Source organism: Sycon ciliatum, chromosome 2 (genome assembly GCF_964019385.1).
Source record: "Sycon ciliatum chromosome 2, ocSycCili1.1, whole genome shotgun sequence".
In the NCBI taxonomy this organism is placed as follows: Eukaryota; Metazoa; Porifera; class Calcarea; order Leucosolenida; family Sycettidae; genus Sycon; species Sycon ciliatum.
The window spans coordinates 2,724,488-2,743,299 of NC_088644.1; the positions used below are offsets into that span (position 1 = coordinate 2,724,488).

The 18,812-nt window shown below is 48.5% G+C and overlaps 2 protein-coding genes across 2 annotated transcripts in view; one reads left to right on the forward strand and one right to left on the reverse strand.

Annotated features, from left to right (window-relative positions):
* Positions 1-7,313: 7,313 nt before the first annotated feature.
* Positions 7,314-11,227, forward strand: LOC135808244 (alpha-L-rhamnosidase-like). The gene has a single exon (XM_065321410.1). It carries the CDS (start codon positions 7,475-7,477, stop codon positions 10,949-10,951), a length of 3,477 nt encoding a protein of 1,158 aa, XP_065177482.1. The 5' UTR covers positions 7,314-7,474; the 3' UTR covers positions 10,952-11,227.
* Positions 11,228-12,034: 807 nt separating this feature from the next.
* The window catches only part of LOC135808245 (uncharacterized), a 172,611-nt gene continuing 165,833 nt past the window's right edge, over positions 12,035-18,812 (reverse strand). The window contains exons 139-144 of the mRNA XM_065321411.1: positions 18,211-18,540; positions 16,852-17,512; positions 15,607-15,890; positions 14,700-14,969; positions 13,614-14,495; positions 12,035-12,596 (exon numbers count right to left, since the gene is read on the reverse strand). Coding sequence (XP_065177483.1) covers positions 13,615-14,495; positions 14,700-14,969; positions 15,607-15,890; positions 16,852-17,512; positions 18,211-18,540 — 2,426 coding nt within the window. The 3' untranslated portion in view covers positions 12,035-12,596; position 13,614. The remainder of the gene's footprint in view (positions 12,597-13,613; positions 14,496-14,699; positions 14,970-15,606; positions 15,891-16,851; positions 17,513-18,210; positions 18,541-18,812) is intronic.

Here is an 18,812-nt window from a genome sequence, read left to right on the forward strand (position 1 = left end):
AAATGTAGCGGCCAGTTCTAAGTATTATGCGGAGGATACGGCGGTTGAGAATTTCCAACCTCTCCAGTTGGGACTTCGTAACGGTAGACCAAGCAGGGTATCCATAAAGAAAGAGTGGAAGAATGTAAGATTTATAAAAACATGCCCTACAACTGGTGGGTAAGTGAGAGAAATGGGACGTCATGATGCCTACAGTACGTGAAACACGGGACAAAACGTGGTCAGTGTGGGCGGACCAAGATAACGGTTAGAGAAGAATCGAATACAATGCCAAGATGCTTATGGCTAGATGTAATAGTTAATGATGAAGCAGGGGGTGAATCGGGGAAACGGAAGGTGGGAAGAGATGGAAAGAATAGGAGTTCTGTTTTATCTATGTTTGGGCGCAGAAACCACTTCCGCATCCAATTTGTAGTGGCGGATATCTTCTCCTGAACAATGGGGTAGAGGCTGGAGTAGGTCGGCGACGAGGCAAGGGCAGCAGTGTCATCCGCAAACAGGGACACATTAGGAATCTCGTATGGGAGGTCATTCACATAGACGATGAATAGAAGAGGCCCCAGGATTGAACCTTGAGGCACTCCAGACGTGACAGGCTTTGACTCGGACAACGTACCGTTTACTGATACCCGTTGTGACCGGTTACTAGTACACCGGTAACTGGAAATCCAGTCAATGAGAGTTCCCGTTACACCGTGGGCCCGGAGCTTTGCAATCAGGCCCCTATGCCATACAGTGTCAAACGCCTTTCGCAAGTCAAAAAAGCAAACACAAGCTACATGACGTGAGTCTCTAATCGAGCACAGCTTGTGGAGTAGGTGGGAGAGCTGGAGGGAGGTGCAGTCCTTGCGACGAAACCCAGATTGGACTGGGTGGAGAAGAGGGGTAATGTGTGTATACAGACGGTCATACACAATACGTTCAAATAGTTTAGAGATACGTGGTAGGAGGGAGATGGGTCTATAGTTTGTTGTCCTGTTCTTGTAGATTGGAATGACAATGGCTGACTTCCATTGGTCGGGGAAGCTCCCGAGGGCTAGAGATGTGTTGAAGACCAGGGACAGGGGAAATGCTAGTGATGGACCTCGTTGCTTGAGGAGCCCGTTAGTGATGCCGTCTGCTCCAGGGGATTTGTGCAAACGCAGCTTGCCAATATATTTAAATACAGTTAGTGACTATCATCGCCTCTGACGGGGGTGGTGCGTGCGGCACGGAGGGTACTGAAAAACCGGAAAGTTTAACGTTTTCGTAAATTTGGCATGATGACGTGCAGAAAGTTTTACGATGGCTACCTGGCCACCAATCTGTATGCGCATCTTTACACAGACATCTAGCGATAACGTTTTTTTCAAATAACGAAAAATATTTGCAATTTCAAATTTGGACTTCACGGAGAATTTCAAAGTTTTTAGGAAATTAGAGGCCACATGCCACGTACTGCTCTTTTCTCTCCGAAACGCAACTCTTGCAAGCCAGATATGAAAGAAAGAAAAAATCATCAGTCACACCACCGGGACTCGAACCAGGGACCTTGCTATTCGCGAGCAATGCTCTAACCAACTGAGCTACAGTATGACTCTTATCCACAGTGATGGAGTTGGTTAGAGCATTGCTCGCGAATAGCAAGGTCCCTGGTTCGAGTCCCGGTGGTGTGACTGATGATTTTTTTCTTTCTTTCATATCTGGCTTGCAAGAGTTGCGTTTCGGAGAGAAAAGAGCAGTACGTGGCATGTGGCCTCTAATTTCCTAAAAACTTTGAAATTCTCCGTGAAGTCCAAATTTGAAATTGCAATTTGTATTTGCTCGCAGTGGACATAGTTTGATGCACTCCCCATGATATCAAGCGAATGGCCGAGGGCCCTCTTGATTGGTGTGAGTTGCCAGTATGATGCAAGCCAGATGTGGATTGATCGAAGAAGGATAGATTTACCATCACTGTGGATAAGAGTCATACTGTAGCTCAGTTGGTTAGAGCATTGCTCGCGAATAGCAAGGTCCCTGGTTCGAGTCCCGGTGGTGTGACTGATGATTTTTTCTTTCTTTCATATCTGGCTTGCAAGAGTTGCGTTTCGGAGAGAAAAGAGCAGTACGTGGCATGTGGCCTCTAATTTCCTAAAAACTTTGAAATTCTCCGTGAAGTCCAAATTTGAAATTGCAATTTGTATTTGCTCGCAGTGGACATAGTTTGATGCACTCCCCATGATATCAAGCGAATGGCCGAGGGCCCTCTTGATTGGTGTGAGTTGCCAGTATGATGCAAGCCAGATGTGGATTGATCGAAGAAGGATAGATTTACCATCACTGTGGATAAGAGTCATACTGTAGCTCAGTTGGTTAGAGCATTGCTCGCGAATAGCAAGGTCCCTGGTTCGAGTCCCGGTGGTGTGACTGATGATTTTTTCTTTCTTTCATATCTGGCTTGCAAGAGTTGCGTTTCGGAGAGAAAAGAGCAGTACGTGGCATGTGGCCTCTAATTTCCTAGAAAAATATTTTGGTCGTTAAAGGGGAAGTTAAGGCAAAAATTAAAATTTCACCAGTTGTAGTCTTCGGGGTGCTGAGTCGAATGGTCTTGGTCCGAGAAAGCTGAGACGCTCCCTTCCTACTTGAATCCCAATCGAACTCGCGCACTTCCACCGAAACTGGGTGACTGCGCCCTACTAGATGGGAATTTGTATGCAAAATGTCACTAAAAGCGCCGTTTCGTTCTTATAAAAGCACGGATGACTGCGATTGGCCCATATGTTGTAGTCTTTTGGACGCTGAGTCGACTGGTTTTGGTCCGAAAAGGCTGCGATGCAGCGTTCCTCCTTTATTCCCAATCGAACATGGTTGAACAAGTGGTCACGTGCTCCTGGGTGCCCAAATCACCTGGTCACCACGCCAGCAGGCGACAACTTTCACACCAAGGTTCATCTCGAGTTCAACTCGAGTGACAGGACTGCACCCAAAAAAGGTCAAACAGGCTAGTAAGTTGTACCCTGCAGGCACGGTGACCAGCTGACTGGTGTACGCAGGAGCACGTGACCGCTTGTTCAACCATGTTCGATTGGGAATAAAGGAGGAACGCTGCATCGTAGCCTTTTCGGACCAAAACCAGTCGACTCAGCGTCCAAAAGACTACAACATATGGGCCAATCGCGGTCATCCGTGCTTTTATAAGAACGAAACGGCGCTTTTAGTAACATTTTGCATACAAATCCCCATCTAGTAGGGCGCAGTCACCCAGTTTTGGTGGAAGTGCGCGAGTTCGATTGGGATTCAAGTAGGAAGGGAGCGTCTCAGCTTTCTCGGACCAAGACCATTCGACTCAGCACCCCGAAGACTACAACTGGTGAAATTTTAATTTTTGCCTTAACTTCCCCTTTAAAACGTTAGACTTCGTGACTCGTAGACTTTCCGGTTTACAGTACTGTTTGTGGAGCTGCCATAGACCCGTGCACATCAAGGCCCGGATAGGCGTTGGAGGGGTGTTGTACAGCACAATTTCTATACGATTGACATTCCTGAGGAGCACTAGTGTGATCTTGTGGTGAAAGGCTGTAGTTGTGGCGTAGTCTGAGACCTCGGCTGGTGGTGGTGAAGGAATTCCGCTGCGTATGTGGTTGTGTTTTCTCCCGCCCTGGAGTTTCAAAGAGACATTTCCGCTACCGCTTTACCTGCCACTGCTGTCATCCTGGTTGTGGATGGATGTTCATGGTGTGTGTGTTGGTGTGTATCGGGATATATGTTCGCGTACATGTATTTAGTAAAATAGCCTTGCCAATGCCAGCTCAGCTATGCTACTGCATGCATACAGCCCCACCACTACAAGTATAATTATAGCCATGATTGATTTATTTTTACTGAGTCAGACAATTTTCAATGTCGAGGCCTCTTAATCATAATCAAGAATCCAGAACCTCAACAAGAAATTCCGACCCTGCGTATGCATGGTATGGAGGCGCTGCCCAGATTACGTAGCCACGGACTGGTGTCCGACTGTCCGCGGTGAATCAGACAAAAAGTACAGTCAGTGTCATGCACTTTTGAAGTGGCTATATTCAACCACCAAGAGTACATAACTCCCTGTACTCTTGCAACCACCAAGAGTGACAGTCTGTCCTGTTTTTCTGACTCAACTCGTCTGGTTGCAGGGTAGGGGGGATGCACATAGCACATGAGACAGAGTGGCCCAATCATGGTAACTATTTACCTGTTGTTTGGCTTTATTTAGAGTGGAGTTCCAAAACAGGCCTAAACCTTATGACAATGGTCCCACTGATAATAAGAGAAAAGAAAAAATAGAGAAAATAAAAATATATAAAAATAAGCGGACAAACCGAACAAAGAAGAAGATAAGTTACTAGTAGTACCTGAAAGTAAAAGATGCGGCAGCCAGGGTGAACATGCCAACGGTAGCCGCTGTGTAGTCTACAATATGTATACGCTGAGATGCAATAATGGACGGTGTGCCGGTAGCAGGGAGTCGTATACATTGTATTATCACTCCCTTAGTATTGACTCACATAGATTTTTGCCATACCTAAGCAGTCAAATATTCCTGCATATTTCACTCCTTAGGGCTATATTGACTGCTTATATTTGACTGCTTAGGGGTTGCGCAGTTGAACGGTGCCTAGTGCAGCATTGTCACTGCATGAGTGGGTGGTGGTGCAACGGTTGTGCAATCATAAAACCGGGATTCATGAGGTTATCGTTTTGGAATTTGAAATACGGACTGTTTGTCGTGATAAATCTAATCATGATTGACTTGGTCAGTATAGGAAATAAAACCTCGTAAAAGACCTCGGCTTCGCCTCGGTCTTTTACTCGGCTTTTACTGTAAAAGCAGAAATTTTCGGTGGTGTTTTATTTTCGGTAACTTCGGTGCCGACAATTTTTACCGAAAATAAAACGCACCGAAATTGTCGGTACAACCAATACTCATTTTTACTGTATACCTGTAGTACTAGTACACTTACCTGGAAAATGGGTTTTACCGAAACTTTCCCGCTACCGAACCGCCGATTTTGGCGAATACCGAAAATATTACACCACCGAAAATTTCTGCTTTTACAGTATTTCCTATATTGACCTCGTACTCAGTCAATAGGGAGGTTTAGTTCCCACGTAACGGAAACGCGTACGTGGGTGATCCACGTAAAGTGGATGAAGGGCACCCACGTTGCAATGTTGTGTTTAGCACACGGAACAAACAAAAGCATGAAGCGAAAGGTCAAACCTGGTCAAAGACGAAGCTACCCCGGCCTAAGAAGCTCATCCAATATTTTGATTTCGTGCTTCGGAAACTTATTCAGCTGAGCACCCTCACAGCTCGCACAATGCGCTCCATTCTGATTTTCACCCACGTTCTGGCGGAATGTCGTGAATCAGAAAACGTCTGTACGTGGGTTAGTGCTGACCCGAATTTGCCAGCTGAATCTCGATATTTTGCGGCATAATTTTGCTCGTGCATCGTCGAAATTTTGCTTTCATTTTGCTAGGCCACTCGATATTTTGCTCCCTTTTTGCTCCAAAATTTGTGTCACGTGTGAGAAAACTGACCGAAAGTGGGTTACGTGTTGGCAAAAATGAGAAAAAGTGAGTCACGTGTTGGTAAAATTGTGCCGAAATGAGTCATGTGCACCGTATATGTGTAAAATCTCCCAATTCCCAGCCAACACACCGATATTTTGCTCCATTTTGCCAGCAAATTCCCTTTCAAAATTCTTCGATATTTTGCTAGAAGAATTGCTAGCAAATTCGGGTCAGCACTAACGTGGGTCACTGCACTGAGTATCACGTGGTGCACCCACGTAAAGTACCCACGGATTACGTGGGACTAATAAACCTCCCTAATATTAGATACATACGTAACCTAACCAGTTGATTATATGGGAAATATAAACCTGTATACAAACCGAGGCGAAGCCGAGGTTTGTATATTGGTTTATATTTCCCATATAATCAACTGAGTAGGTTATATTATGCTTATACTGAGCTGATATACAAACTCCCCTAGTGTGATCCTAAAAAAAAGGAGTTTAGATACCAGTTTATACACCAGTTTATACACCAGTTTATATACCAGTTTATATTCTCGTCATCGAAGTACCTGTTATATGCAAAATACAAGTCTGGAGTGTTGTGTGGGGAGAGATGGGAGTTTGTATACAAGCTCAGTATAAGTACATATACATGTATCTAATATTGAATACCGGTATTCGAAGCCGAGGTCTTTTACGAGGTTTTATTTCCTATACTGACCAAGTACGAAGTCAATATTAGATTTATCACAACAAACAGTCCGTATTTCAAATTCCAGAACGATAACCAATCCCGGTTTTATGATTGCACAACCGTTGCACCACCACCTACTCATGCCGTGACAATGCTGCACAAGGCACCGTTCAACTGCGCAACCCCTAAGCAGTCAAATATAAGCAGTCAATATAGCCCTAAAGAGTGAAATATGTATCTAATATTGACTGAGTACGAGGTCAATATAGGAAATAAAAGCCGAGTAAAAGACCGAGGCGAAGCCGAGGTCTTTTACGAGGTTTTATTTCCTATACTGACCAAGTACGAAGTCAATATTAGATTTATCACGACAAACAGTCCGTATTTCAAATTCCAGAACGATAACCTCATGAATCCCGGTTTTATGATTGCACAACCGTTGCACCACCACCTACTCATGCAGTGACAATGCTGCACTAGGCACCGTTCAACTGCGCAACCCTAACTTGGCCTAGGGGGGGGGGGGGGCAAGCAGTCAAATATAAGCAGTCATTAATATAGCCCTAAGGAGTGAAATATGCAGGAATATTTGACTGCTTAGGTATGGCAAAAATCTATGTGAGTCAATACTAAGGGAGTGATAAAAATAGGATATTGACCTCGACTTCGGTCTATATGGGAAATATAGGCCTCGTAAAAGACCTCGGCGGACCTCGGTCTTTTACTCGGCCTATATTTCCCATATAGACCTCGTCTTGGTCAATATCCTATACATATTTGACTGCTTAGGTATAGCGAAAATCAATTGGAGTCAATACTAAGGGAGTGATAAAAAATTTATACGACTCTCTGGCCGGCCGGTTGCAAGCATGGGCAAGGACCGCATTGTACATGGTCACTGGTGCATGAGCTGTCGCCGAGGGGGTGGACCTCTACTGACTTGTTTTACCCAACTGCAGAGTGCAGAGCAGTCTTTACTTGGCCTGACTCGGTCGCCACTGACACTGACATAACACTGTTATCATGCTAATGCCTATCACCAAACTACACTATGATACATGAGTTGTGCTATTGAGTATTGTAGCTTTCAATAGTCATCCTCGGAGTCATTATCCCTGCCGCAGTGCGGCAGCGTCCATTTCGTCTCCGTCGAATCAGATGTTCCGCGGTGTCCGACCCTGTCCGTCTCATTGATAGGTCGGTAGCATCATTTTTCCTTTGTGCGCGGTTTGCTCCCGGTGAACTGTAAATAAGGATGGAAGGTTCGAAGAGGAATTCTCATTTATCTCTTTACGGCTGGATGTTGTTTGTGGCTAGCATTGTCGCGGGAGTGTTGGTCCAATCTGGAAATGGTGCGCTCCTTCCGCCGAATCATCTGGGCGTGGAGTACTTAGAGTGCGGTGGAAACGTACCGGGACACGTGGGCCTGCGACCTATTGGTATCGACAAGCCATACCCACGCTTGCAATGGCAGGTTGGTGTGTCGAACACATCGCAGCGCGCAGTGCGCCAGTTTGCGTACGAGATCCAGCTCTACCAGTTTCCTCGCACCGGTAGCAAAGATCCCACCACCGCGAAGCTGGTCTGGAACATTGGAAAGATCGTCAACAATAGGAACCTGTTCCCGTCGAACAAGTACAAATCCACGCTGAGCCTTCCGCCATTGGAGAGCGATAGCGACTACTATTTTCAGGTGCGATGGTATTCAACGACCACAGAAACTTCGGACTGGTCTGAACCGGGTATGTTCTCCACAGCCCTGATGTCGCAGGCTGAATGGATGGCTGACTGGATCACCACACCGGCTGAATCGGCACGCGGTGGTGATGTCATTGGTGCTCCGGCACAACCACGCACACAGATGGTGAGGGGTGTGTTTCAATTGCCTGCGAAACCCATAGCACGCACACGTCTGTACCTGACTGGCCTGGGTTACTACCAGCTATGGCAAAGCGGTGCTCAGCAGCATGCGCAGCGCAAGCTTGGTCCGCAGACCCACTGGCCGAAACGCGTTCTGTATGACACGTACGAGTATGACGTGCTGGCGGGTAAGAACGTGCTGGCGTTACGCTTGGGACCAGGGTTCTGGGCGCACGATGGCAACCCCAGCCTGTGGGCATTGGTGCAGCTGCACATCACAACGACGGACGGCGAGGAATACGTAGTACGCTCGCATGGCGTCAGCGGAGGTTGCAGCAACTCCAGCACTCACGCTAAGAAACAAGACCGCAGTGCCGGTATGGGTGCAGCAGTCGGTGCCAGTGCCGGTAAAACCGAGATTGAGAGCACATGGAAGTTCCACGATGACCCATGCACATTCAGTGACATGTACCTGGGAGAGCACTATGATGCACAGCTGGAGATACCTCACTGGGATGACCCTACTCTGGACGACCGCACATGGCTGCATGCATACTCACCAGCTGTTCAAACCTGTGCTGTCGTCGCTGAGAACGCGATGGCGACACTTGGCTGTTCAGAGCCAGGCGAAGTCATTGCAGATGTAAAGTTTGCATCGTTTGGCACGCCGACCGGCAAATGCCAGTCCTGCACTGGTAGTGGCAATAACTTTGCTTTGACGACTGCATGCAGCGCCGATAATTCAACGGCAATCGTCAAGGCCCAATGCTTGGGCCAGAGGAGATGCCATGTCCATGCTAGCCGGCATCTGTTTGGTGATCCGTGCCACCTTACAGCCAAGCACCTGTCCGTTAGTGTAGCATGTGGAACTGATACACGTGATGGTGGGGTACGGCGTCAAGGTGATGCGGCACCACTATCAGGGGAACAGCTACGAGTGAGTGCACCTTCGCCGCCGGCGGTTGGTGAGCTCTCGGCTCAGCCAATGACACACATCTCGTCGCCATTGGAACCCATCCAGCCGGCCAGCGTCAAGGAAGTCAAACCTCACGTGTTTGTGTTTGACTTTGGCGTGAACCTGGCCGGAGTGTGTATCATTGATTACCATGACACCGCACCCGGAGCAGTCATCTCCATCATGAAAGGCGAAGAGTTGGCTTCCGATGGCACTGTTCATAATCAGCTGTCGGTCAACATGACGACAGTGTATGTTAGCAAAGGTGGCAAGGTGGATGAGGCGTGGGCACCCAGCTGGGTATACTACGGTTTCCAGTACGCACAGGTAACTGGCCTGCAGTCGGCTGATCAGATCAAACTGCTGATGCTGCCCACGACATCTGCATTGCGATCCCACGGCGACGTTTCCTTCTTGCCCGCCGACACCACCGGACGGCTGATGACGGAAGTGCAAGTTGCGATCCGCCGAACACAGGCCAGCAATCTCATGTCGGTACCGACCGACTGTCCGAATCGCGAGAAGCGCGGCTGGATGGGCGATGCCCAGGTGACGGCGCCGGTGGCCATGTGGAACTACGACATGGCCGCGTTCTACACGAACTGGATTCGCACCATGGCCGACGTGCAAGAAGCCGGCAAAACCGGGGTAGTGCCGGACATTGTCCCGGGAGCCGTGGGCGGCAAAACGGACGCAACGTGGAGCTCAGCATACCCGCTCATATCGTTCTACATGTACCAGCAGTATGGCGATCGTGAGCTCATTGAACAGCACTATGCTGGCTACAAAGCCTACGTGGACTACCTGACAACGACCACAGATGCTGCCACTGGCCTACTGTTGTACCACAAGTACGGTGACTGGTGCAACATGTACCCGCGCACTCAAGAGATACCCACCACCGGTCCCATCTCCGCCTGCTTCCATTACATGCTGGACATACAGCTGCTGTCTGGCTTTGCCGGTCTCTTAGGCAACGAGGAAGACGCGGTGAAGTACTTGCAGCTGCACAACAAGCTGGTGGAGCCATTCAACAAGTACTTCTACAACGACAGCATCGGTGCGTATGTAGATGGTACACAGACTGTCAATCTGCTGCCGATTTTTGGAAAGTACGTTCCGGATGATGTGAAGGACAAAGTGGAGGCGAATCTTCTGGACGATATTGTCACAAAGCATGACATGCATTTGACCACGGGGGCGGTTGGTACTCGCTTTCTCTTGCCCGTTGTTACTGGACTGGGCAGACCCGACATTGCTGTGGCTCTGGCCAACCAGAGTACGTTCCCGTCGTGGGGACACTGGATCATGCAGGGAGCTACATCGCTCTGGGAGAACTGGTCGGGAGTTGCCGACGAAACTCACCCTCCAGCACCAACGCATGACCATATATTCCTAGGATCACATGGATCATGGCTCTATGAAGTCGGTCTCGGCATCAAGCCCAAAATGCCAGGTTTCGAGCAGATTATAATCCGTCCACCTGTCACCTACTTTAACAATCAGACAATCGGACAAGCCTGCAGAGAGTCCGAAGGCTCCATGCTGCTGGATTTGGAAGGTGCTCAGGGTACGTATGACAGCGTCCGTGGTCCAATAAGCGTGACGTGGAGCCAGCAGAAGCCAGATGCCGACCACACCGTCTTTACGTTGCACGTGGACATTCCAGTCAACACCAACGCTTCCGTCTATCTACCTCAACGCGTCATCTGCACTTCCACTCTCGGAGAATCCGTGTTCCCACCGGCCGAGAACGTGACTATCTATGAGGGCAATAACCTGATCTGGATCAACAATTTCTTCCATTGGCCCGGCGCACCCGGAATAACTGGTGGTGGGATGCTAGGACTGGAGAATGCAATCGTTTTCGAAGTGGGATCGGGGCACTACGATTTCCAAGTCCGCGAAGTCAACTAGCCAGTCTACCATGGCTTATACTGGACGAACAGTTTAGTTAATACACAACCAATCCGATTCACACTATTTTGACGTGTGAATTTATTCAACTTACGTTATTTCAGCACTACAGCAGGACTGTCTTTCATTGATTTGACAGCTGGACTGTCATTCTGAATAGTAAATACTTCCATTTTTGTTGTTGTTTTTCTTGGCCTTGGCCATGCTGACATGTGCAAGCATGCATCATCATAATGGATAACAGTCCACAGGGTCATCATGGTCATAGCACTGGGATTTCAGGTGGTACAGCCAAATGGGGATACTAGAGAGGTTTAAAAAGATGCACGCTATTTCTGACGCGACGCGAAAGTTCAGCTCGCGTTATTTGGCTCGCGCATCGAAAAACAACGCACGTGACTTGCGGCTCATGTCGAAATTGGGAGTTTTACGCCAAATTTGACGTGAAATTGCGCGTCACGTCGGAAATAACGTGCAACTTTTAAAACAACCTCTCTACTATTCGCTGAAAACGATCAGTATTGACGAAATGCCCTTTTTCGGTAGGTTACCTTTTTTTCGAACTAAGGTCCGGCCGGATCGGGTCACAGCGCACATGTAGACCCTTCAAATGTCACGGCATGCGTGTTGGTGTGCTGATAATTATGCCAATCAGAGTTCTCCAGTAGTATCACGCCTGTTCACATCCGATCTGCAACCTCTGAACAAACCCTAGGCTATGTACATGGATGTCCTGCGCGGCCACAGCACGTGTATCTGGAGAATGGAGCAAGACATATGCAGCTATGTACCAGCATGGGTCAACTCTATGTGGAGAAGGTAGCTTTACCGGGTGTTAGCGGCCGTCGTGAGTTCCCTTCGGGAACGGACACGATCATTTACTTTTTTTACCCAGCCATTCTGGCAGCAGGCCAGAGAAAATGCACATTTTTATCGACTACCATGTGCAGCATTGGCCAACATAGTATACCGGTACATGTATGCCCCCTCCCCCCCCCCCCAACATACACGCACTTGCACGCACACACACAGTACACCAGTGAGATGCGACAACATCGCAATGGTTTAGCAATGGTTTAGCAATGGTTTAGCAGGTGCTTAGTCTGTGTGCCAAGCATTTCACAAAATACAATAATTAACAAAGTGATTGTAGAGTACTTGTACAGTATGCAATGTACTGTTTTCTTAACACGGGTAGAAATTCAATAATTAGGATTGCTGCAAGCTAGCCATGTAAGCAGGTGGCTTGACAACCGAGTTGGTGGAATGCAGACGCAAGGATAGGGAAAAGGCATACAGCATATGTGCCTAGCAAACAGTTGTCTTCGTCGCACAATTTAGTTAAACTGGCCACTATTAAAGGGGGCAGATAGCAATAGCATCTCACAGAACAATGTGAAAACCATGGCAGCAACTTTGTTCAGAATATAGCACAGGAGAATGCCCTTTCTTGCATGCACTGGGAACAAAACATTATGGTCCAAAAGACGTGCCTATGGCTAACAATTACACTCAAACACAATGGCGGAAATGTTTCCAGTGTTTATAATGATAAGTTGAGGGATGGATAGGTGAGTTGCTATCGCTTTCTCGTCCTCTTCCAAAATGTCAGATAGTAGTCGAGTTGATGATAGGGTGAAGTATTCTGCAAACGAACATGCCGCACAGTACATACATGCTAAGCTGTCTACGTGGACACCACAGCCATAGCTGGAGCAGCGCACTGAAAGCCATTTGTATTGTATTGTATAGTATAGTATTATTTTACCTGGGCATTCCCAACAGACCCGACGGTCTTCTTACAGGGTGCCGGAGATGAATGAATGTGTTAAGTTCCTGGTGAAATGAATTGGGGATATGATTAGTGCGAACGGATTCGGGAAGCGCATTAAAGCGGTCAGCACCAAGGAAAGAAATAGATTTGTATCCAGCTTGAGTTTGCACAATGGGTAAAGAACAGAAGCCATGAAAAACTCGTAGACGTTGTATACGCTCAAAGCCCTTTGGCATTGGAAAAGCTTTTACAGAATAAGCGCGGTTTTCTCTGTTCTAAGTTGTTCTCTGGCATGCATAGACCCTAGAAATAATATTCGCATTTTGTTGTACTTACAGTAGCTTGAAAGTACGAAAAAGCAATTTCCAAACTTCGAGGCCCCGTAATGCATACATTGTATTCGAAGTAAGAAGGTCACATTTCTGCTGAGCTTATTGAACAGAATAGGGTAATTCCCCTATTTATTTATAGCAAAGAAAAGGACCAAGGAACTACAAGTTACGCTATAATGTCCACTAACACCACCAGTTAATTGACAATCAGCTCATGCGATAACATTGCACGACACTGACCTGACTGACTGACTTGACTGACCTTTTCTTTGCTATAAATTAATCCTTGGCTCTCCATCCGAGTCCATCCCCTATACACTATTTGTTTTAAAATGCCTCAGAATTCACCTTCAGTTTGCACATAGCCTGGAAAAATCCATATCATGGGTAGTTGTCAATACAGCAGCAGCAGCCACAACAGCAGCAGCCACAACAGCAAAGGAGGAGAAGTAGCAGCAACAGCAGCAGCAGAAGAGGCAGGAGTACTAACAGAAGCAGCAGCAGCAGAAGGGGCAGGAATACCAACAGAAGCAGTTGGGGTCCTAGTCATACTCACATTATGCCATACAGTCCTGACAAAGGAACTCTCCATCGTACTGACACGTGCACACATCACACAGCTGTCCGTACGTACTACGACGAGTCAATGCCGACAGAGCGTTGGAGAACGCGTCCACGGATGAGCCGCCGTTCCGGAGTCGCTTCAGATTCCACGCCGAACCCTGTGTGGCAAATGCTAGTTCAACATACGCCTGATGAGTATCTCCATGGCCTGATTGTGGGAAAGCTATGCCAGCGCCGGGGACCAGGGAGAACGAACCGTTGGCATGCTCAAAGAATGCATCTCTGCTGTGTGATATACCCAGCGCATTGCCGTCAAACTCCTCGTTAACCAGAACATGCAGTGTGCAGTTGCTAGCCAGTATGGCCTCCTTGATGGTGTCAAACTCGATGACGTCTGCTAGCTGAGTACGGCCTTCGTCCGTGGCAAGTAGCAGGTGACACACGGCACCGGGACGGAATGGATACCGAGTGAGAGCCACGTAGGCGGCGTGATAGCCGTCTTCCATGCTGCCAGACGTCTCCAAGTGTTCCGTCGCCGTGCCCAGCTCTTCGGCATTGCCGAACAGGGCGCCGTTACCCATTCGGATTGGTACGCCCTTTGCCAGTTGATCGTCTTCACCGCCGAACCCTACCAGACCAAACCGGTTGGAGTCGTTGCTGGGCTGAACGCCATGACTCAGGGCGGCGGCTGTGAAGCTGATATCAAGGATGCTGGTGATGTTTGAAAGCAAGCGGTGCTCCTCAATCATACTCCGCGACTGGTCGACCAGCCACACAAAGTCCACGGCCACACCGTCGTCACCCAGGGTGCGGATAAACTCACCAGTGCCGTTGATGGGAAGCTCTTGTCCTTGTCGCTCGCACTGAGTCGGGTCTGCAAGCGCATGGATTCAACAGACAACAGAACATGCAGCAGTCATTGGTAAGCCATATTAACGGTGATGGCTCAAACAGGTCTTCAAAATACCTGGTGCAACTACACACAAACAAAACACATCCAGCATACCACCCTTACGAGCGAGGCAGCACAGAGGAGGTGAACAAAACAAACAGAAACACAGGACACAATGAAACTTACAAGTCACCGACACGTCAATAGTTGCAGAGTCAGCAGCAAAGAGATTCTCCGCCACGCACAGGTAGGTACCGACAAGATCGGCTGTTACATGCGGTATGGTCAGTTGATTGGTAGCTGCGTTGATCCAGGATTGATCGATGGGTTCAAGATCACTCCTTTCCCACGTCAGGGGTACTTTAGGATAGGCTTGCAATGTGCACTCCAGTGTAAGTGGCTTGTTCACCGACACAGTTAGTTGACTGTCGACAGCTTCTACGACGGGTGGTTCACCTGAAAACAGGGAAATTGAAGCACAAGTATATCAACTACAAACAAGTGAGATTTCAGTATAAAGCACCCCTGGGAATAGCATACCTTTCACCTTGCGATGGATGTAACGTATTATTTAAGACCCTGCTGCATATCACTCTCCAGTCATTTGCCCTTGGATAGTGTAAGTAGCATGGCTATAAGTGCAGATGTTACACCACCTGGGGGTGTATGTTATACTGAAGTTTCACCGTACATGTACATAGCCATCACATACATGTACAATGATGGCAACTGAAATCCGACCCCCCCCCCCTCACATCGCAAAGACCCGGCATGGGATTGTAACGCTACGAGGCCGCTAGAAAGTCAACACATCGCTCAGGGGGTCGGATTTCAGTTGCCATCGGTTTGATTACATGATAGAGACATGAAGCATAGCAGGGCAGCAGCAACGCTGTAATTACATGGACACCACATGCTGCATGCCTACGTCCTAGCCGTATGCATCTCATGTACAGTGATCTCAAGAATTCAACCAGCGCCTCATAAAGACTTGATGCATGAGCAATCTGCGCCACTGTGAACATGTGAACATGCGGTGGTTAACATGCCACTGTGAACATGCGGTGGTTAACATGCAGACATGCACACCTACCGGACACGCAGATATCCTCCTGCTGTCGAGAAGGCAGCGAGTGACACGACAAGGACCCGGATGTGCACATACACTCCTGACAGGCCAGGAGCTGGGACACGACTGACGAAGACACCCGATCAGCAAAGGCATTAGCGTAGGCATCGGTGGAGAGGTTGCTTGCCAGCAGGTCAACGAGATCGGCTACGCTCCACGCGGTGCCGTCAAGTGCCAGTGCAAGCTCTGTGTAGTCACTCTGTGTGGTGCCATGTCCAGAGTCTGATAGTGCCTCAGCATTGTAGACCCTGTCAGTGTTTGTATGCACATACACACACACACACACACACACACACACACACACACACGCACACGCACACGCACACACGCACGCGCACGCGCACACGCACACGCACACACACACACACACACACACACACACAGAAAGAAACTTGAATGAATGGATGGATGGGCGGATGGGTGGATGGATGGATGGATGGGCGGATGGATAAGTGGATGAATGGATGGATGGGTGCATGGATGGATGGATGGATGGATGGATGGATGGGTGGATGGATGGATGGGTGGATGGATGGGGTGGATAGATGGATGGGTGGATGGATGGGTGGATGGATGGGTGGATGGATGGACGGATTGATGGGTGGATGGACGACGGGATCGGTGGATGTACGGATGGATGGGTGCATGGATGGATGGATGGATGGATGGGTGCATGGATGGATGGGTGCATGGATGGATGTATGTATGGGTGGATAGATGTATGTATGGGTGGCTGGATGGATGAACGGATGGATGAATGGGTGGATGAATGGATGGATGGATGGGTGGATGAATGGATGAGGGGATGGACGGATGGATGGATGGGTGGATGAATGGATGGATGGATTGATGGATGGACGGATGGATAGATGAATGGATGGATGGATGGATGGATGGATGGAGTGGATAGATGGATGCCGTGGCTGGACAGACAGAGAAAATTATCTACAGCAGAAATGAAATTCAATTCTGTGTATAACCGTATGTCAAAAAAAAAGATATTCTTACAATAGTGCAGGCGTACAGTGGGTTGCCAGTGCTACACTAGCCACGGTTCAATAGCCCCCCCCCCCCCCACACACACATGTACACAGCACTACTGAATGACAAGGAAACTCGTGGAACACTGACGATGAAGGAAAAGACAAGACAAAGAAAACAGCACAACTGTAGCTAGCAACAAGCGGTGTAGAGAGTAGCGCTACTCACATGTCATAGCCATGCCTTGCAGATGTGTTCAGATGGAATCCATTACCAGCTTTGTCCACACCACTGACCATCATTGCACCTGCAGCATACTGTTGCTTGACTAGGATATGCAGAACACCATTAGCACTCAGCAAGTCATTGTAAGTCGAGTTGTACGTTGTACCGGGACACACCACATCGCGATCTTCGTCGGTCACGAGAACAACTACAAGAGCTGAGGAGCTGGAGGCTGAATGCGACGATCGGTACGCGTCCAGCGCGTGCTGTATTGCACAGTAACCGTCTTCGCGGCGTGCATTGGTGGCCAGAGACTGCGCGGCCATCTCCACATCCGACACATTGTACAATACATTACCGTGTACTGGGATGACACGGGCCGGTGATGTATCACCATTGTGCTCGCCGGCAAATCCCGTCACAGAGTACTGGTTTTCCACGACCGTGCCAATACCCGCTGCGGAGAGACGTGCCTCCAGTGTTTGCGCGAGTTCTCCCAGCACCTGGTGAACGCCCTGGAGAGTTCTGGATTCATCCACAACAAACAGGATGTCGGCACTAGGTCGGGTACTAGCCAGCTGGTTAATAGTGATGGTGTTGAACAGGCGTGCAATGTCACCGTCTTGGAGTATGCGCGCATCATCATCAACACCCACAGGGCAGTCTAATGCAGAAGAAAGAGAGAGGGGAAACGAAATGGACATCACATATCACAAAAATAGAGACATTTAACGCACAGGTGGGTTGATGGAAGGAATAGCCACATGATCGATGCAAATTTCATGCATCACAGCACACAGAGAGTGCATCAAACATGACGGAGGCAGCCTTCATTGAGGGAATGGAACCCCATGTAAAACACACAGAGAGTGCATCAAACATGACGGAGGCAGCCTTCATTGAGGGAATGGAACCCCATGTAAAACACACAGAGAGTGCATCAAACATGACGGAGGCAGCCTTCATTGAGGGAATGGAACCCCATGTAAAACATGACATTGTACACATCTGTAAACGCAAGCCGCCGTGGATGCAGGGTTTCTCAAAAGTGTGTTACATGGCATATTGGTCATAATGCCCGCTGCCTGACAAGCAGGACTCGTACCAACACAAACAGCTTATTTCCTGCTCAGATGTTTTACTCTGATCACAGATCACAGACAAAAAACTATTGCACAATAGGAGCATTGTGATGGCCAGGCTTGCCACTCTCAGCCGACCTGGAATCTCGGCGTCATGGGACATCAAACAAACAAAGAAAGAGAACTGACAGGTGCATGAAGTGAAGTGAAACATGTAGGAGGAAAGAGAGTACTTTAGGATAGGAGAATGAGAGAGAGAGAGTTGAGAATGAGCCCTCACCTAATCCGGCAGTGGTGACTCTGGCACACGGACCAAACGCAGACGTCTGCTGGGTATCAGCCGACACAGCACTGATGCACACTTCATACATCGTGGCAGGTGGGACATTGCTGACAACCAGTGTGTCGTTGCCAAACACACTGCTCACGTAGAACGTACAGTTGCTGCACGGGACAAAACGATTGCGTTGGCGATCCAAGCGTGTCACGCTGACATTGAACTCACTCAGAGGATGTGCAGTGATGGCCTCGGTGAACTCTGGCCTGGATACTGTGAAGCTGTCAATGCTGATATCGGAGAACAGAGGTACACCTGGGACAATGGGTATGCCTACAGTAAGCACACACAGCAGCATACAGACACACATGGACGCAAGCAAATACACACGAACGGACACACAACACAGACAGACACACACACACACGCACACACACGCACACACACAGGCACACACATGCACACACAACAGACACAGACACAGACACACACAGACACACACAGACACAGACACAGACACACACACACACACACACAGATGCACATAGCCAATCAACAGTCAAAAGCCTTGGTGTAAACACAACAACTATCAAGGAGTTGGGTGG